Genomic DNA, 21,121 nt, shown 5'->3' on the forward strand with positions numbered 1-21,121 from the left:
GAGATGCCCCCTGTAGAGGTCTCTTCCAGCCTAAGTTATCCCATGGAGCCCTGCATATGTTTCTTATACAAGCAACACTAGCAGCTCCTCTTTTCCAGAGCTTGCCATTCCAAATGCTGACCCAGGACATGAAAGTTTGGGGCTCAGTTCCCTTGTTTGCTTCAACCTCTCCCTATTCCAGGAGAATAGGGAATTCCCTATTCCCTATTCTTTCTCCACATGAAGGACAGTCCTTAGATCATGGAAAAGGCCAAAGGATAAGGATACCCTGCCTCATCCACTTGTGGATCAATGAAGATAATTAAGCCCTGTCACTTGTGTATGGTTTTTATCACAAACAGCAGAGTAAAGAAAACAAAAAAAGAAAACATATAAACAGCCTTCAGAGACAGATATGGAACAAGTCCTAGACCACATGGAGTTTATAGATCTTAGGCAAGCTCTTAACTCCCAAGACCTCAGCTCTGAGTAACCAACCCTCTGAAGCAGATTACTCAGTGGAGAATGGGGCTGTGATGTGCTCAGCTGCACAGCCCAGCACACTTCCCATGGTCCTGGCTGCCTTCTCTTACCAGCCCTAGCATCCCACTCACCTCCAAGATGAGCTGCAGGTAGGCTGAACAGCAGGTATCAGCACAGAAGACTCTGACAAAACTCTGCACATCGGTGGAAAGGGCAGAGGCCAGTAAACAAGAGCTGCAGATAAAATGGTGGATTACGAGGTGATTGCTTCAACCTGGAGCATAGAAACAGAAAGGGATCCAGGCCACAAGCACTGGAGCTGCCTGAAAAATGCAGCTGATATAGCAGGGGCAAGATGGTACAGCTGTGCTCTGGTAAAATTTCACATGCACTGTGCCGTCCCTGGTAAGGACACATACCTGTGGAGGGAGTGACACAGACAGTAAAGCCGATGGCTTTGCTTTCCTGCAGCAGTGCATATGGGACAGAGCAGAAGAAACATGGTGGTGGTGGACGTGTGGATGTGCTGCAAGGCCATGGAAAATTGGGTCTCCCGGCCTTCAGGTAGAAGAAAGCTGCCCTAGCTGTATGCAATCCAGTCGAGGCTGCTGTGCCACTCACCCTTGTCAAACGTGCAGAGAAACTCCCAGATACTTTCTCTTGCATCAGAGTGCATTAGGTAAGCAGCAGGACACAGCACGGTGGTGCAATTTTTTGTCTTGGCGTGGTGCTAGGCACAAGGTTGTTGACACTTTGTTAAAATGCCTCAATTTCAGACCTTAGCTTCTGCCTCGAGTGCAGATGCTTTGAAGAGATTATGAGAAGAACGAGTACTGATCTTGTTTCACTGTATGGAAAGTATCTCTTTCCAGCTTCAGGCACAGCAGGGTAAAACTGTAAACAGAGCTTCACATTAATTTCCATTTCATTTCAGTGAGCAGGACTTAGTATAATTAAACAAATAGCTCTGTCCTGCTTCTTTTGAAATCAAAAGGACTTTTGTCATTTGTGGAAATTAAAAATAGAAAATTCTTCACTGTGCTTCTGCCTTTTGATGGGCACCCTGATATCAGAGGGGTCATGTCTCTGTGGAACTTAACAAGATGCAGGCAGCTTACACTGGAGGCAAACACACCAACTGTGAGCTGTCATCTGTCAGGCTAATTACAAGCTCGTCAGTTCAGGGGTTCTTCTGAGTTCACTTCTGGGGACCAGTGTGGTCAATGCTCCAAAGCCTAATTTTTACCATTGCCTTGCCATACCTCGCGACCTATGTTTAACTTCTGAATTACCCCTCCTTTGGGCTGGGAGGCTGGTGACAATTAGATGAGTTGTCCCCAGTTCAGCACTGGCCTGATCTGTTACCCACCCTGCTGTACCCTATTGTTTAATCATACCTCACTCCTCCTAATGAGACTCGTTTATCTTTCTTTCAAGTTTCATACTATTTCCTGCTTTAATGAGATTTATGATGAAAGAAAGAGAAATGCTTCTAATTGATCCTCTTCTGGTGACATTATCTCTTGCAAAAGCAACGACCAGTGGTGGTAAACATCAGTTAGACATGAATTTTCCTTTTTATATGCCACCTTGGAAATTTTAAGAACAGCTGAAGCTCTGCTGCTAAAGGATGAGCAAAACAAGGATGAGAAATAACAAGTACAGGGAGCAAGGCAATAGAAATCTCTCAGATCTCTGACAGCTCGGTGTGATTATAAGGTCTAGTTGGCCGGGCTGGCAAAACCTCTTCATCAAGAGCTGCCCTTCGCAGTTAGCCTACATGCGCACAAGCCTCTGGGCACAGAGTGGTTCCGGCAGTCTGCAGCAGCTTGAGTGCATGGCCGTGTCAGCCCAAGGAAGACAAAAGTTCCCATTTTCAGCTACTTACTGAAAAAAGCAAGAAAGGAGCAATTACCTGAGCCCTTGGCCCACCCCAGAGCACAGCAGCTGCTTGGCAGACACAAAAACACAGGGAAAAGCCCTGAAGCTGACTGACTGTGGCCTCAATATCCATGCTTGTGCAGAAGTGACCATTTGGGTCCTTAAATCAAAGCAGGTCCTGCTGCTCTCTTTGCCCAGGTGGAAAATGACGGTGGCTGTCACACACAGAGGTCTGTCTCTTAACAGTTCTCTGTGGGTTCAGGCCCATCAGCAGGCCTCAGCTGCCCCCACAGCCTCCTGACTGGCCAGACCCTGGGCCTGGCTCATCCAGGAAATAAATGAAAATAAATGTCAGATTAAAAAAGCTTAAAAGTCTCTGTAATACATTAGGGATCCTTTTTTGTCAGGTTGGATGAGCACTTGTCAGGAGTTATGCAGATATACCTGGTCTGCTCTAGGGCTCAGCAACTGACTCAATAGCCTCTCAAGGACTTCCCTCCCTCCGTTTTGCTATCTTTCTCTGATGTACTGGCCTCACATTCACCATCAAGATCAGTTGTCTTTCACCACAAATACTGAATTCTTAGGAGTCTTCCAAGGTGTCTGCTGGAGGAGCCCAGATTATGCAGCTCTGTAGTTCAACTAGCTAATATGCATATAAGGATATTGCATCCAAAGGAAGAAGAACCCATAAAAGCCAGAAATGTTGACTGACTAGTTAACATCTTCTAAAAGTTGTAAAACCCTTGACTGAAAGGATAATTACTCATATTTTCAAATTCACCAACCTCAGCTGCTGTGCCAGCAGCATTAACCTATCTCTTGTAATATCTCACAACTCAGAACAAAACAACAACAAAAAAACAAACCAACACCAAAAATCCCAAACCTGTGGAAATGATTTCTGGCTGTGCAGTCTCAGCAGACAAAGATTTTTAGCTCTTCTCAAGTAAACCATCTTATGGATTCTGATTCTTCATCACCTTGAAATCCATGAAGGTTATTTATCACCTGAGCGAGGGGATTTCAGAAGGTTACTGAGGGAGCATTTTCTGCTCCCATGTGATTATGGTTTTCATTCACAGGTTGCACTGTGACAAACAAATATGCCAGGTGCAAGAAAAAGAAAAATGAGGTTGCTCAACTGTTCAGCCATTATTTCATTCCCACAATTGCCTGAAAATCTCATTGACCTATTCTGCCTGATTCACACTTTTTGCATTGTATATGTTAAAGAGAAAAGCACAAAGATACAGCTGTCAACAGCTGTCAACTTCCTTTTGCCTGCTGGCAATGAAAAAGGTGATTAACTGCTTTTGGATGCAGCTAATTTATTAAATTAGGAAACGGCACACCTTTGCCTAAACTTTCAGAAGTACATGGGCTGTGTGGTTATTTGGTTGTACTGTTTAATGAACCCAGATCTTATTGACCGTTCAGCTCACGCTTCTGAAAAATCAAATTTGTTAAATATCCCAAACTAGGCATACAGAAATCAAGATGCTTCAGTGACACAGAAGCTTTCTGTATATTCTGAAGATCCATTTAGACCATACTAAGGGAAGCAAACACAATTACCTCAACCGTCTGGAAGAGACTGGAGTTTACCCAGCAGAGAGGAGTTTAATTGTACTGCTGACTTCATTAGGCCCAAGACTTCAACCAGATTCGTTTTGTGAAGAATGTATTAGAAACAACATCAACAACATAGTAACAACAAACAAAGAACAGAAAAAAAATCTGCCTAGATTGAGTCAAAAGGGGAATCAACCAGTGAGTCAGTGGTAATAGGTTCCTACCCTGAAATCAGTGTAACATTTCATTTAAAACTAACTTCAGAGTATTTGAGGAGCAGAAGTGGAGGTATTACAGCCTGGTCTCTAAATCCATTCTTACAATAATATAACATTTTGACCCCACTTGCCAGGGAAATGGCACCTGCATGAACTGGTCTTTATCACAAATTCACCACAAAAACATACGGAGAACATGACTCAGTGCTGTTGGTCAGCTGGTGATTTTTGGGTTGTCTGGTTTAAATTATCCTGCATTCAGCAAAGGATATTTGAAATCACTCATCATACTTTTCATTGGAAAGAAAGGTTTGGGGATTGTAGCTCACAGCACAGGAGGAGGGACTGAGGGAACCAGGTTTCTTCAGCCTGGAGAAGAGAAAGCTAAGGCAAGGGACATGATTGCCTCTACATGGGGGATGAAGACTGAACCAGTCTTCTCCAGGGTGCAAAAGCGAAATAAGAGGCAACTGTCAGAAGTCAAATTTCTGAGAGGATCTAGGAAAAATTTCTTTACCAGGAGGGAGGAAAAGCACAGGAAGAGGTTGCCTAGTGAGGTTGCTGGAGATACTCAAAACTTGACTGCACACAGCCCTGAGCAACCTGATCTAGCCCCGAGGCTTGGAGCAGTATGTTGAACTAGGTAAGCTTCAGAAGTCCCTTCAAATAGCCTATGACACTGGAAATTCAATAACCAGGAGATTAATTAGAAGTTGTTCAACATTAGTAGCTCTGAAAACAGCTTCATACGAATGAATTCACATAAATACCATCATACTAATTTTTTAATCTTACCAATTTGGTATTGTATTACAATGTATTTTGGGGCTCATTAGCTGAAAAAACAATTTGTAATGTAAAGGGAATCTCAGTGAAGTCCCCATCAATGTAGTATGGCAAGACTTGTGTTCATGCAGCTTTATTTTCAGAGATAAATGAGAAATAGCTGGAAGTTGGAGGGGAGACCTCACTTATTAAGGCAGCATCTCCCCATTACCTGAGTTCATTCATGACTTTGTAGCTGCATTTCCAGATGGATTCCTGGGCTCATGGCTCCTATTGCCCTAAGGGCACCAGAGAGTCACAATCTCTTGTTCTACTGACAGATTTTTAAGAGGATTCATCTTCTCTGCCATTCATGATCACATATCCTCTTTCTGACAGCCCCAGTTATTACTTCCACTGGAAAATCCAGGTTAAGAAAGGCTGAGTATATATCAAAATAACGCCAACATCAAGAGGTCAAAAATCATGATATTTCTGAACCAGCAACTCTTGCTACAGCTGAAAAGCTTTTCAGCTTTTCATTGCAAGATTAAGAGCCAGAAGTTTTCTTTTTTTTCCGAGAAAAAGTGTTTCACTTCATAAGATCTCTCTGTCCCAATCTTGTATCCAGAAATGATTTTAAGGCCTATGATTTTAAACTTTAGTTTGTTGTGTAACTGCTTTGGTCAGTAGCTTTATCACCACGTCCATATCCACAGAATCCTAGAATGATTCCCAGCCTGACCTTTCCCTGTCCCAGCTCCATGCCGTTCCCTCGGGTCCTGTTGTTGTCCCCAGTGAGCAGAGCTCAGCGCCTGCCCCTCTGCTCCCCTCATGAGGAAGCTGCAGGCCGCTATGAGTAAATTTTCAAGAATTAGCTGACAATAACTAACATGATTTCAGTGACCTTTATCCAGGGTCCAGTAGTTAGTGGGCTGCAATACCAAGAATTGGTAGGATGAACTATGATAAGAAGCTTCATAAACCTAGAAGTTGTTTTTGTTTATATTAATGCATTGTACCATACTTATATAGTTTTATTATTCACTTGTATTTTTGATATTCTTTCTAAACCCAATTTTGATGGTTTTTACCTACAGAGAATGTTGGGGGCAGAAAAAAAAAATATCCATTATTTTACTGTGTTCCAGCACTTGCTGTCTGATGCCGCTTTGCTTTTCTATCTCTACCTGCTCCTTGTGACATGAAACTCATCATCAGAGACCTCAGAAAATAGCCATACAAACATAGGAAAATTTCCTAATATGGGCAGTTTCTGAGAGATACATGCATGTGTGTGTGCACTAAGGGAATTGCCTTCCAGCATGCATTCCTCTTCACAGATAACATAGTGACTGACTCTATACATCCCCCTCTAACCGCTGAATCACTCTTGATTTTCTTCTGTTTGACTAATGTCACAGCCATTTTTCCAACTGATTGATTGTGTAACACCACTGTAAGGCTAACTTGTAGTCTTTAAACTCAGAAAGCTGTGTATTGTTGTGGCCTTTTCAAAGCAAAATTCCTCTTACAAAGTAGGAATTATAATTTAAGAAAATATTTTGACTATCAGTATTTTGGGGCTGATAACAAGAATAAAATAGAAGAAATACAACAGGCTATAGAATGACCCTCCCAGTCCAACTGCTCTTATTTGAATAATATTTCTGTAATATAAGTGCAGATAAATATGCTAATTGTAATACCTGATGATCTCATTTATATGATACATCACTTCTTAAATACATGGTTGCTCGCCTGTATTGTTTTTACACTTTGCAACAAAGGCCTAGTAGGAATCCACTTGCATTTTTCATAATGTTTCAGGCAAGCTGCTGATGCACACAACCCTCAGTCTTGCCTGACTGATGCAACCAATTGTTTCAGGTTACCCACTCAATGAAATGTCAGCTTCTCTCTTCCTCGACATATTCCTCACTTTGCCCGTAAATAGTTCCAAATTACCACGCTGTGGCAGTGTGAAAGGCATGTGAGACTGAATGAATACCAAATGGATCCATTACACCACTACAAGACATAAAATAGCATGTTAACTTGACAAAGTACTTCCCTAACATAAAACCATGAACAACTAGCTAACTAGAAACCTTCTGAGCTTAGCAAGCTAAATTAGCAATGTCTACTGGCTTTTAATTGCTCTAATTGTCTCTGGCCATGACATACAACCCAGGTGCTACGGCAGGAGCTGGCAGTGGCTGTTTTCAGACTGTGTTCCTGGTACACATTTTGAGTGGGGCACAGTGGGTCAGACAGTGTCTGGAGAGGGGCACAGGCCCCTGGTCCTGCGGTCTCCCTGGAGATGCTCAGGTTTCAGCCAGCTATCTGCTGTAAGCTGCTCCATGGTGTTTGATGAAAAAGAGAGGGTATAAAGCTGCATTACAGAACTTTATTCTGCAGTTTTACATGTCTGAGGACTCCTTCTGCCTGCACGGATGTCACCCTTTTTGCCTAGCTAGAGTCCCAACCGTGGGTCCGATACAAGACATGGGCTGCCACATCCTGTGCTCCCTTGGAAAAACATGCGTGCTTTTTTTCAGAGGTGACTTTCCAAGACTAAAAATAAAATGGTTTAGACTGTTCTGCTTCTTGTGCTTGAAAATAGATAGATGAGCAGCGTAAACTCTTCCAGAACATGAGTGTTCGCAATCCATGCTCCACTCCTGTAGCTTAGCTCTTTTTTCTAATTTCCTAGAGAGCCGTGGTGAATTACTGAGGAACATCACAGCTTCTTACAAGTACTGACTGACAAATAAACCAACACAGATGAGAGCTTTTTCTTTTCAAGTGCATTAAATCATTACAGTGAGCTTTGGCTATCAAGTCAAATACACAAACTGTGCATTCTGGTTCCTTAAAACAGAATAAAGGCAAACACTTGATGCAAGAAAAATTCAATTTCATTTCATTATTGAAGAGTTCACTAAAATAAACTTATTTAATATGGCACTAAATACAAAGGCTCTGAGGATAAGCCACAGTCCATAGCATTTGGCTAAATCAGTGAAATTACAAATATCTAATACACAACCCACAGGAAATTACACCCATGAAAACAATGATGGATACCTCCGAGACTCTTTCATTTGTGGAAATGAGCAGGGTCCAGCAGTGTAGGGCCTTCTATCATCTTCTAGATTTGGTTTGGTTTGAGAAATAGTAACTTGTGAACTTTCAACAACTTTATCTGATCCACCCCTTGTAAGTACCAGAAAACAACAGATTTGACATTAGATCATGCCTGGCATTTCAAACACATCCTCATGGAAAAACACAGGCCTTTCAGAAACTGAAAGCTGATCTCACTCCTGGACCAAGAAGCCATCTCTGCATTATAAATTCCAGCCAGGGTACTTGAATCCAGATGAGACACTTACCTCTGAGAAGCAGCAGAAAGCATGAGACGGGCTTAAAGATGGAATATGCTGGTCATCTGGGATAAGCTGATGTTGACATCCAGATTTTCACTGTGCTGACAATCTTTGGTTGCAGATCTGGAATAGATTGGCTCACACCAGAAACTGGGATTAACATAGAAATGCACCTAATTACAGGCTGTGCGTGTGCAAGGGGCTCTCCATTTTCAGCATAATTTCAAATTTGCCATGAGGCGGCTGTACTCAGATCACACCAACAACCTTCGCCAGTACTTTCATCTGTCTATTCATTAGCTAGCAAACAGCAAAAGGAGCACATCAGTGACAAAATAACAGCAGCACTGCACCAGACACTTCTTTTGTGTCTTCTAAATCAAACTTCCCTTGTTTCTTATATTGCGTCAGACTTGGTGGGTATTTGAGAAACCCTTGAACAATTCTTGGTCAGAAATGCCACCACATGCATTTTTTTTTCTTTTTTTCATTTGTTCACTTTCCCCATCCTGCTCTTGCCGTGATCTGTTCTCTACGAGCACAGCTCCTGATTACCATCCTTCCAGGAAGACTTAATAGCAGAGCAGATAAATGACTAACTAGCTCTGTGACATGTATTGCTGTGATTATTACAGAGGTTCCCAGTGTGTCTCTGCACATGGCAGTGATGCTCATGGATGGATGCCTCACGTGAAACCTCCCTAAGATCTCTCTCTGCAGCCCTGAGTGAGTCACGCCCTAGCGCAGGGCACCTGCCTATTTTCTTTTCCACCAAGAGGGACCCACAGTAGCCATTCGACTGAGTTGACATGAAAGGGAGGGAACAGAGGCATCTTAAATGGCACCTTGCTTAAGAGGTACCTCTCTGTTGATGATTCTGAGTCCTCTGAATCCGATTTGTAGGCCTGAGGGTACCTAAGTCCTTTCTTTCATAAAAAAAAATTACAAACTCTGTGAAGGAGAGATGCGTATTACTACTTCCTTTTAAAATTTGACTTCAGGGGATGCTGCTTTTCTTTCCCTCCCATATTTTTTCTCTTCTTTTCGCTCTGGCCTCCAGGCTGGTACACCTAGCAGGCAGTCAGAAACGTGGGTTTGTTTCCTGTTTCTGTCTGAGAGGCCTCAGCTCACATTTGTTGTGGTTGCCTATTCCAAAACCCATTCGGGGTGTTCCCATCTGGTCTTGTTTTAGTTCCACGTTGCTCTGAAGTGCTGACAGCCTGAGGAAGGAAGGACAGAAGCCTCTGTAGCCCACTGGCTCATGCGTCCAGGGGAGAGGAGGAGTGCCCTGCCTTCTCCTCCCATCTGCAGGGGCCGTGTCTATGTTTTGTCTGAGTAGCTGCCTCATGACAGCTGTGTAATCACAGGGACGGGGACATACGCACATCTTTCAACTCCATCGGAGCCACCTACCTGCTGGGTTACAGTCATTCTTCCCCTCCCATCTTCAGTGAGTCCAAAAGAGCGTGAATGGGTAGTTCAGAGTCACGCTTGGATCCTGTCTCATTGTGTCCGTGTCCCTCTCTCTCTGGCCCGGTGAATCACAGATCATTTCCGCGCAAACCTGGTGAGAAGGGAGTGACAGGCCTTCCCTGTGATTCCCACACACACCCAGCCCTGTTAAGTCCCCAGTCTCGCCTACTGCCTGTGGTTTATGCAGGGGGAAAAGGTGGTTCTGGGTCCCTCCAGGCAAAGGAGCTGAACCTGCTCTTCTCCAGCACCCTTGGTGAGGGGCTCCGACCTCTAACCTCCGGATAGCAGAGGTGGCTCCAACAGGAGTGCCCCTGGAAATATTTTACAGGAAACCAGTGATTATTACTGCATTTTGTGCAGGGCTTGAACCGAGTATGCAACTGATTGGCATGCTGACTCGGCAGAGGCTGTCAGCATGATAGCTGGAGGAACACCTCACCTGTGAATCCCAGCAGCGATGAGACATCCTGCCAGTCAGCCACAAGTTCGCCCAGTGAGCCCGGCAATGCCTCGAAGCAGAACTTAGCATCTCCCGAGCTCAAAGTTCAGGAATGCAAACACCACCACTAGACATGTCGAGTACAATATGTATTTTATTGACCTCATTTCCAAGAAAGTTAAAAAACAGACTGAAGAAGAAATGCATAGCATAATTTCCATAATTTGTGAACAACAATCAAGTTATTATGCAGTCTTTCCTTTTGATTTGTACATGATTTTGACAGAACAATGACCAAAATTTTTGACCACATTTTGAAAGATGCCATTGAAAATGTATAAACACAATGTGTCTGAATTATCTTAGTCATATCAGTGAACACAGTTCAGAGGCTTCTCCTAAAAATGCTGATTTATGTTCTGTGATTCCAGCCTCTTGGCTATTATTGGAGCTTGTAATAATCATAATTTTTGCCTTGAGATTTGAGAAGGAGTTAAGTCCCATGGAAAATAGAATGTGTCTGAATAATTTATCGTAAGGAAATATAGACTTAGTTTTCAAATATGTAGAGGACTTTCTACACACAGCACTCTGGAAATGTTGTATTAAATACATTTTTTATCCATAGAAAGTAAATATATATCTGTAATTAGTCCAAAGATTTAATTTTGCAGCAATGAGAGTACTTAGATGAAAGAGTCTGCATTCATATGAAATTGTATTTTTTCTATATACTCAGAACATTGAGAAGTGACCCCTTTATAAAGCACTTAATCTTTCTACGTAATATACATAGTGTTTTGAAGTTTTTAATGTCCTTTTCTCTCATGCCATACCTCATTTTGTATTATGCTCGGTTTCTCCATTCTTTGAATTTTTTATCACATTATGGGAAGGATGTTCTTTCTACAAAACTTACAGTGCATGATGTTTAAGCATGAATCCTCCTGCTTCAAGACTTTCCACAAAGTATTGTCATTGAGAAGAATCTGTCTTCATTGATGGGAAGACATCTCAATACTGCTGGTGACACTCCACTTACTATAAGGGAAATATTATTCCTTGTTGAGATGAAAGATTCCTTGTGTCTCTTACATCAGTCTGAAGCATTGTGACATTTCCTATTGCTACAGCGCAAAGATGTTCCTTGTGGGAAATGCACAGAATATACTAATGAGCATGTTCATACATCAGAGAAACTGTTTTTCCCCCCTGTAAAATGACAAAATTATTCTTGATGCAATATTACTAGGCCACAGGAGAGAGAAAGTGTAATTGCCTGTAAATAATAGGTCAGAATGACCAAGCATGACATTTTTAAAGTTCAAATCCTCTCATCCTTAGTTATCATACATTGCATTAAGGCTATTTACAAACAGTATTTGTCAAGCTACTGTGTACCAAAGTGACTTATTTGGCAGTAAATCCAATAACAAGTAAAACAGAGCTTGCTGAGGTTTGCTTTCAATTTCCTCTTCTAACTTCTGTGCCATTTTAAACAAATGACATACTGGTGAGGTGAAGAGGACAGAGTAAAGCGCCAGAGATCACCTGAAGGTCAGCATACAGCAGGTCTCTTCATATTAAATTTGCCAGCGCTGTGCTGGCTTTCTATCCAACAAAGCAATGTTCTGCATAACAGAAAGGCAAAGAGTGAAACAGCAAAAGAGATTTAAAAACCAGGAAACTGCTTTTCAAGGTTCCAAAAAGCCTGCTCATTACAACATCAGATAATTGACTATTAGACAGAGAAAACCGCTGGCTTTCAAAGCAGACATCAAGGAGCATTGCTTGTGCTCTGAAGTGGAAGATACAACTCACAAAATCCTCAAAAACCTGATCCTCAGTTTACATACATATAAAACACCTCTCTCTATCCACGTATTTTATGGCAGGTTGTAAGAAACAGATAGTGTCTCTCCTTATTTCCATTACAAAGCTCTGCTGAGAGACTAATAACAGTCTGTTCCAGTTGAAGTGAGTAAAACCAGTTCTTCAAAAGAACAAAAAAGAGAAAGGAAAGAAAAGACTACCTATCTACTGAATTCTGATTCACACACCGGGTGATGCACTTCCCTTTTCCCACCGAATGCTGCTCTGGGGTAATCACTCCCTTTTCAGAAGGACTGTTTGACCAACTCTTTCACAAAGCTGCCTGCTCCCCTCGAAGGCTGCACTCAAACAACTCAAGCATTGATTCAGCCAGAAGCCCTTTCACACAGTTTGAGCCAAAACTACTCCAAGGAAGGCCTAAATCATGCTAGATGAGAGTTCAGACAGTGCTTTTAATGGGGTCAAAATTTCCCTTCCCAACTGGCAATAAAGCAGCCAGTCTAGGAGAATTTCCTTTTCCAGGAGGACTTCCTGGAAGTATGAAATTGCCTTGTGGCTGGTTGAACACATGTTGGCAGTCATAAAACACCTGGCTACAGTACATTCAATCTTGTTTTATAGTGACTTCCCAAGCTTTCTGTTTCTTTCTTTTTCCCTCTCTCCCTCCCTCTCTCTCTCTCTCAATGTGTGGCTTTATTTATTTACTTATTTTTGCAAGAATTCATGTATCAGTTAAGTCCTAGGTTTCAGACAATCAGAAAGCATGAGTCGTTTATGGCAGTCAAGAACTTAAAAGCCTTCCAAGAAGGACATTATCAAATGCTCAGGAACTACCACAATGAGTAAGAAAAAAGAATGCTTTGACCTTTTCAGGATGGAGAAGTATTCTTGACTTTCAAGAATTCCCTCAAGTGGATGTTTCAACATCTTGGCCATTTGAGATTGCTAAGCATAAGCAAAGTTGGTATAGAAATTACGACCGGATTAGTTGAGAAATCTCTAATTAGAAATAATATGTCAACAGTCTCAAATACATACGGAAACGTGTGGGAAGTCGTCACATAAAATGGATCAGATGGAAAAGTGGCAAGTGGGAATGAGAAAAAGACATTGAGAATAAATGGATGAAATTGCTTCATAGGAATGTCTTTTTGTAAAGGCATACTGAATCTTCATTGATCTTTGCGCCTTTTTGGCATCCTCAGACACCTTTTCCCAAGAGGATGACACACATTTTCCAATGCCAACTCACTCTTCTTCTGTGCTTCAGACTGTCTGTACGTCACCTGCAGTTTCACTTTTGAAAAGCTGAAAGGACTGCTACTCTCTTGTCACTCTTCCACTATCCCCTTCCCACCTACGTTGTTTCTAAAGCACGTCCTGTGTCCTCTCTCCCAAATGTGGTTTTAACAAAGCAGCATAAGGAAGTAGTTCATTGCTATGTTTACTTTCCTTCATTGAGATGTGGGTTTCTGACAGCAACATTGGGCTTGTTTTGGGAGTCATCCACTAGTAAAACTTGATCAAACCTGTTGCATCCTGAAGCAATTGAACAAAATAAGAGTTATGGCTGCTGTAATTTAATCGCAAGCAAAAACATGTAGGTGAGGTGTAATTATCACGGGTACTGCCATCTGATAACGTTTACTGCAAACAGAAAATTAAAAAACTCAAAGCAGAAGCAAATGAGCGGAAGATTTTTTTTTTTTTGAATAACTGGCTACTGACTTCTCCCTAGAGTTGCATGTAAGTCTCATCTTCTATCCTGAACATTTTTCTTCACTGGATGTTGGGCGTTGAATTTCTGTATTCTCCTTCAACACTGGAAGTACTTGAGACCCAACAGATAACATATCTGGAAAGGATGAACACAAGGGCTGGTTCATCAGGTATACACCAAAGTTTGTCTGAAAAAAAAAAACAAACAACAAAATATTCATTGAGATGCGACTCATGGTAAAGTAATCAGATCTATGGAGGATCTCACAACCCAGATATGCTTAGAAAAACAATTTTGCTTTAAGAATAAGGATGTATGTGTGATCTCAATGTAATTAAGAATATTTTAACTAATTAACTATAATAGACTGGTAAACAAGAGCTAACCCCATGCTATTTAAGAAGAATACCTTAAGTAAGTGGATAAATAACGCAGTATTTCATCATGAGTTCCATAGTATCATATATGTAATTTACACTCGCTCACAGTCTTGTCATTTAATGACTCTTCTGGCTTCTTGACAAATACAGTTAATACATTTTCACACATAAAGGCTAGGCAGCACCAGAATGCATGTATGTTCAAACAGCGAGGAAAAGTCTTGGGTCTTCTACCATGAATTGTTTGCTTTCTTAACAGAACTTTGTTCTGTCTAGCCTTGGTGAATTTCCCTTCATATGTTTTTATTAATATTTTAGTATATTTTACAGAAAATATTCAGAAAGTTTGTTTGATTACGATTAACGCTTGTTATCTGTCATTAGCTGTGAAGCCACACTAGGTAAATATTACAAATATTTAGACGTGTCCTTGTATTACTGGATAATAAAGAAACAAAAAGGAGGATAACCACTTCACCTACTATGTAAATGCTCACAGGCACTGAAAATCTGGTCTGAGTGTCTGCACTCCTATGTATGGTATTAATTTTAAGGACATTAGACTTTACAGTTACAGCTATGAACAGCTGGGTGTGATGTGGAAATGTCACATTAAAGACTGGTGTGCTTCTGTGGTTTTATTTTCCACCTGTGGAGAACATAGAAATGTGCATCAAGAAACAGATTTGCAACCTTAGGATAATATTTTCCAAGCAATTAGAAAACAGCTAAAAAAAATACATAAGAAAGAAAGAAACAAATACTGAAGATCAAATTAATTAATTAATTAATTAAATTAAATGTTAAATTGATAATTGTAGACTTCAGAATGTCTTTGCTCTTCAAACCGAAGGACTTGGAAAGCCAACATTAATTTTCTTGTCAATTTTTTACAGGTTTCAATAAAAAGTATTTGATTTTGGTAGGCTACAAATGAACAGTCATTCAAAAGTGTAATATAAATAAATAAGCAAATGTAATTCATTTGGTATGTCTGAACAAACACATTTTTTAAATAAAACTCTGCGCTCCTTCTCCATTTCCTGATGACATTTTTTGCCGTTGTTCAGATCAATGATCCTGAAACGGAGAGAATTACATTTACAGCAGGTTTAGAAAAATATACTAAAGGAATTGCAATAAATTAAAAATAACCAAATGTGTTGGTTGAATTTAAGGGAGCATGTTTGATAGATTTAAATGCAGGATGTTTACTCAAATTCCTGCACTATATAATTACATAAAAATACAGTAACGAGGTAACATGAAACAGCTTTTAGTCTTCAAAGAATTAGTGAGATTTAAGGCCGAGACCTACTCTCAAGCAACTGTGATGCTGTAAAGCAGAGATCTATCCGACCATTGCCCCAGTATGGCTCCAAATTGGGGTCTTTCTGCTTCTTTTGTAATCCTAAACATTACAAAGAAAAATAGCTCCCAAGTAAATCTTTTTGGTTATTTCTGTTATTTCTTCATCTCACAGGCATTCCACCTAAATGGACCTGATCAGGCTTATCCTACTTATGATACTTTTTGGGTACCAGTGACCACAATGGTGCCAACACCAGTGGATGTAGTAGGGTAGATCCTTCTGGTGAGTGTTTGAGTATGAAATGCAGAGCAGTGACCACAGTGCAGCAGGATCCCAATCCGCTAGCACAGTGACTGTGTTGGGTAAACCGTAATGGCAAAATGGTAAGTCAGTAACTGCTTCATTTAAAATATTAGAGTACATAATATTAATACCCTGTTCTTGTTTTTCTCTTATTTGTTGACAAGCTGTGGTTTCTCCACTGGCATAAATAATGTCTTTTTCAGCCTTGAACTTAATATCCTGCATTTAATTCCTGCACCCTAATGTAAAAATGACAGTTGCCATAATTTGTTTAAAAAAATCAGGCAATCATAAAACAAGTATTATAAAATGAATATTAGTCCACGCTACCCTGTACTTCACATAGGAAGGCATTTTATAACTCATCTGTGTTAGTCAACTAATTTGATACGTGAGAATTTTTAACATATATTCACTGTATTGACAACTTGACGCACTTTAAAAAGACTAATATAAATCTAGGCAGATTGTTCAGTGTGGGTAACTTAATTTACCTTATTTCTATTGCTTTGAATCATCCAGCCACATTTTTTTTTCTTAAAGCACTTTAAACCCTCCATGATTATTTCAGAAAAGGCGTGTGTGAGTATATCTTATTTGCAGGAGTTCTTAATACTATTTTAATGCATTGTTATTCCTCTACTCTGACTGGGCATCTAGGTCTCAATATTTTTTTGAGTTCTGAGCCTGGATGATGCCTGAGGAGTTTTCAAGGTGATATTATACTGATGGTATACATATTTCAGTATTAATGCCTGCTTGGATGAGTGTTTTCCTGTAAAATCACTTTCATTGCTGACATCTTGCTCTTCTGAATGACCAGAATTTTGCTTGTGATTACCAGAAATGAATTTAGTATCTTTTAAGTAAATTTCCTTGCTTTTCTAGTAATTACAAATATTGACTCAACAAAAATACTACCAAACAACCACAAAAGCTGTGCATCCTGTCATTCTATCTCTGTTTCAAAAGAAATAGAAAATGTGGCAAATTGTCCCTTCTCACATTTCAGTGTTGAAAAATGAGGCTTTCAGACACAGAGATTACAGCCTGCAGAGTCATTACAATGAACTGCATAATCTCTTTCTGCTGTTGCTACCCTTTCCAAACTTCAAGGGCATTTTATTTGGCATATAAACTCTCCAGAGCACACCCAGAACAGAGCAAAGGGCTGGATTGTGACACAGGTGGCAGTAGGGACTCTTCATATAACTCTCAAACTTCATGTAAAGCTTCTTGATCAGTAAAACTACAATGTTCACTGCTGGGATAAACGGATAAAATGTACTCTTGCCAAGTGGGAATCACACGATAGTCATCACACTCACTGAAACGAGGAGCTATAAAATGCTGTCATCCTTGCATGTTGTTTCAAATACTTTTACTGGATCAACAACAATATGCACTTCTTGGATATTTACTGACAGAAATATCCTGGGTACCCTATCTCCTTTTGTTAGACAGAAATGGGAGGTGCTACATCTGACAAAGGCTGAGATGAGCGGCCTTTAAGATACTGCTCCTAAACAGTTGGTTAATTCAAACTAGCACTTGGTAGGGAAAGTGCCCTGCTAGAATGTGTAACAAGCACACAAAGAATACTGCACGCTAACACTGAGCGTTGGATAGAGGAGCTCTGGATTTTGCCCCTGGATGTAGCTCTCAGCTGCTTTCTATCAACAGATAAATTCACCTGCTCACTTTATTCATATAACATAACCTCCCTCCCATGCAAAGGTTTGGAAGATGAAATTATTAAATCTGAATTATTTTTATTATTATTTTTTTTAATGCAAGGATGTTTTATTAGCTCTGATTGCACCAAAACTTTTCAGTAAAGCCTTACAAAATAAATCAGTTAAGCGCTCTATTAACTACTTGAAGGGAGATTGTGGGGAGCTGGGGGTCGGCCTCTTCTCACAGGTAACTAGTGATAGAACTAGAGGGAATGGCCTCAAGTTGTGCCAGGGGAGGTTCAGGTTGGAAATGAGGAGACATTTCTTCTCAGAGAGAGAGCAGTCAGGCATTGGAATGGGTTGCCCAGGGAGGTGGTGGAGTCACCCTCCCTGGGGGTGTTTAAGGAAAGGTTGGACCTGGTGCTTAGGGACATGGTTTAGTGGGTGACATTGGTGGCAGGGGGATGGTTGGACCAGGAGATCTTGAGGGTCTTTTCCGACCTTAATGATTCTGTGATTCTATGAAAATAGAACAGTGGAAGCACTTGCTTTTGATATGTTAATTTTTCACATTGGAAAGAAAGAAAAGTTTTAACTTGATGTCAAAAAACCACCAAACATTTTTTGTTGAAAATGACTGGACAGCGGTGTGTTTTATTAAGAACTGATTTTCCTTTGCTCTCTACCTTAAATAAATGCATTTCCCACTTCAGCCACGAACAAGAAAAGAGAACCATATTATTTCAGGGGTTTATTAATTACACCAGTCAGTGTTTGCAAGTGTTCCAGATCTTTGAATGAAAAGCAGTGCACAGTGCAAAGCCCTGCATTACTATGAAAATGATGATAATGATGCATCAGATAAGAGAAGTCATTTGCTATCCCTGCTAACGTTTCAGTAAGCAGTCCAAAGGCGTGGCGTCTAATTCCACAGGAAAGGGAGCTCTCCCAGGCACGATGAGAGACATAAAAGAGGATCAACAGCCCACAGGAAAAAAAACCCACAACCTTTTTAGTGTAGAAGGGCATGTGCAAACACAATGGATTTCCCTTGATGTACCGCTACCCATACATTCCATACCTACAGGCCGCTGGGGCAGGCTGCTAATGCAATTCCCCTTGCTACCTTGACAGCAAGTCCCAGCTCATAGCACTGCTGCAAATCCACCACAGGGCTTCCGCTATTGTTAGCGTTAAACTGCATCTGCAAAGCCCAGAAGATGGGCAAGAATTCAGTGTTCTCTCCTTTCTGTCCATGTGCCTTTTGCATCAGGTGGTGACGCATGTGGAACAGCATGTGGCTATTTTTATGCTATTTGCTTAATGTAGTTATCTAGTCTTTCGTAGTCTTCCTGCAGTAACACAGAGAGCTCTGTCACAGAAGGAGAGCTCATTTTTTCCTTTTCAGTCAAAAATTACAGAAGGAATTCTTAATGAGTATTTTTTCAGAACTTGTGGCAGTAGAACTGAAGTTCGCTTTGTAGAGGTGTTTGCATTTTATTTCAAACAATGTGAAAAAAGGTTTCATAAGAAGTAGCTGGCTGGGCTTCATCACCCTTCCGTACATTTATAGGGAAACATGCAAATTGCTTGTGTGGCTAATTACAGTAGCTGGTTCTGACTTTCAGTAGTAATCCATGTATTCAAAGCCTCAGTCTTTCAGCTTGGAGCACCAGGTTCTCAGACGAATGGAGAAAAATATGATTTCAGAAATAAATATTGAACCACCTCTTACAAGCCTTACTTTATTTAGGTCATTATTGAAGTTCATTGGCAGTGCTTTAGTTAGGGCTACCGGCTTGACAGAGTACAATATATTTTTCTGGGTTGGTATTCTTGGAAAAAAAACAAAACAAAACGTTAAATATTGACATGTGGCATGCAGGATTTGCTGGCCATTCACATGTGCGGTGTCTTTAACGTTTTGCAAATTGAGCAACAACAATGGCCTTTCAAAAATATCAGTTCCCCTTGTACTGAGAAATTAGCTTAAATCGTATTTGCTGCATTTGTTGTACTTCAAATTGTGTTACTGACATCTGGGAACAAACACAGCTAGATTCCTTCACTGAATCTGTATTTGATAAAAATAATAAAGTGCTGTCTATTATATGACTCCTCAACAGAAAAGCACATGCTACAGACATGAGTCACCAAAGGATTAGCTCTGCAATTTAGCACAGCCACATGAACTCAGTGTTGCTTCCCTCTCCTCCCTATGAAAGGTTTGGTTGAGTGTCCTCTGCCAGGTCTGCTGAGCACAAGGAAGATGCCAAAGTCCTCAGGTGCTACTCACTGATAAGCAGCTAGTGACCCTCACCCCACAGATGACTTGCAGGAGGGATGGGCTGAGAGGTCTTCACAGACCAACTCAGGCAAGCTATCAGTTCAAATTATCTCTTTTGGCTGTCAAGCTTACCAGAAGACTTGGCCTTAGGCAGAGCAGGGCATGCTCACAAGCCTCCTTCTGCCAGCAACGCTGAGAGTAATCTTTGGCTGAAGGCTGGGAAAAATAAAAAAGCTGAAGGCCCTGTTCTTTGCAGCATGAGTATCTTTGCACAGCTGAGGGAGGCAGAGCACTCCCCTGCTGTGAATAGAAACACTGTGCTCTGCAGCGCCTTGCCTTGCCCTGCTCCTTTTATCTGACGCCAGGCTCCCAAGAGGCAGGATGGCTCTCTCTGCCTTAATTCTGTAGGAATGAGTCACGTGGTCCTAGGAGTGTTCGCATCAAGAAAGCCTTTGCATTGCCAGGGTTAATCAAAACCAAAGAGAAGCTCATTTTAATTTTGCTGTGAGAAGTGTGCAGGAGATGCTTTGCCTCTCCTGAGAAGCTGTGTCCCAGGGAAGGTGTTCTTGCCACCTGAGAAGGTCCCCAAATACAGATTGCTGTCCCTCTGCAGAGGCTTTAAGTCATAATCCAGCAAAATACATGAGGATTGTGGGTAGAGAGAGCCCTCCATGCCCCACGTGGAAACAGGGCAGCACCCCTACCCAGGATATGCTCGGCAGTGCCCCAGATGTCCCAGCCGTGGCTCACCATTACCTGGAGAAGGCTCTTGTCCTCAGGCTACCCGCCATGGCCAGGAGCTCCTCTCACAACCCCACACGTACTGCAGCAATCTGGATGCCAGAGCCTGCTGTGCAACCCCAAGTCATCTCAGGTCAGCAGGAAGCCGTGCCTGGGCAGCCAGCCCCTGCCTGCTCGCCTCCCTCCCTGCACCAGGCAGCTGGCTCCGAGATGGAGCCAGCCGGCGGGGCTATTCCCCCAGGATAACACTCATTGGAAATGGAGCTCTTTGTTTGCTTAATGAGTCACTGAGACAAATTGATTTATTTTTTTTTTTTAAACAAAGAGGGCATTATTTGTAACTTGGTTGTGCATTGTTTGGGTGAACAATTTGCAACCTGTTTGTTATTGCTCTGCCTCCGTGCCGTGCCCAGTCTCTGGTGTTTGGCTGTTATTGGCGAGGCTTCTGAGCCCAGAGTGGCCGACGAACTTTTACAAGAGAAGCTTAACGGTAAAGAGTGAATTCAGAGTAAGGATTTTCAGCTAAATAAATACTTCTGAGGAGATTTGTGAAGCTTTTGGGATGCCAATCTGTCTAGCCATCGTCTGAGTACTCTCAGTTCCAAGAAGTAATGCAACCTGAGCAAGCAGAAAGACTCAAAGCAACGCCTGTGTTTCAAACCTA

General features: G+C 41.4%; 1 protein-coding gene across 8 annotated transcripts in view; it reads right to left on the reverse strand.

The window, feature by feature from the left end:
- Positions 1–10,341: 10,341 nt before the first annotated feature.
- Positions 10,342–21,121, reverse strand: part of MOCOS (molybdenum cofactor sulfurase) — an 884,654-nt gene continuing 873,874 nt past the window's right edge. For all 8 annotated transcript variants that reach the window (XM_080583044.1, XM_080583048.1, XM_080583047.1 and 5 more), the window contains one exon: positions 10,342–13,945. In XM_080583044.1, coding sequence (XP_080439170.1) covers positions 13,799–13,945 — 147 coding nt within the window. In that variant the 3' untranslated portion in view covers positions 10,342–13,798. The remainder of the gene's footprint in view (positions 13,946–21,121) is intronic.

Source organism: Anser brachyrhynchus (assembly GCF_964034855.1).
Source record: "Anser brachyrhynchus genome assembly, chromosome: 2".
NCBI lineage: Eukaryota > Metazoa > Chordata > Aves > Anseriformes > Anatidae > Anser > Anser brachyrhynchus.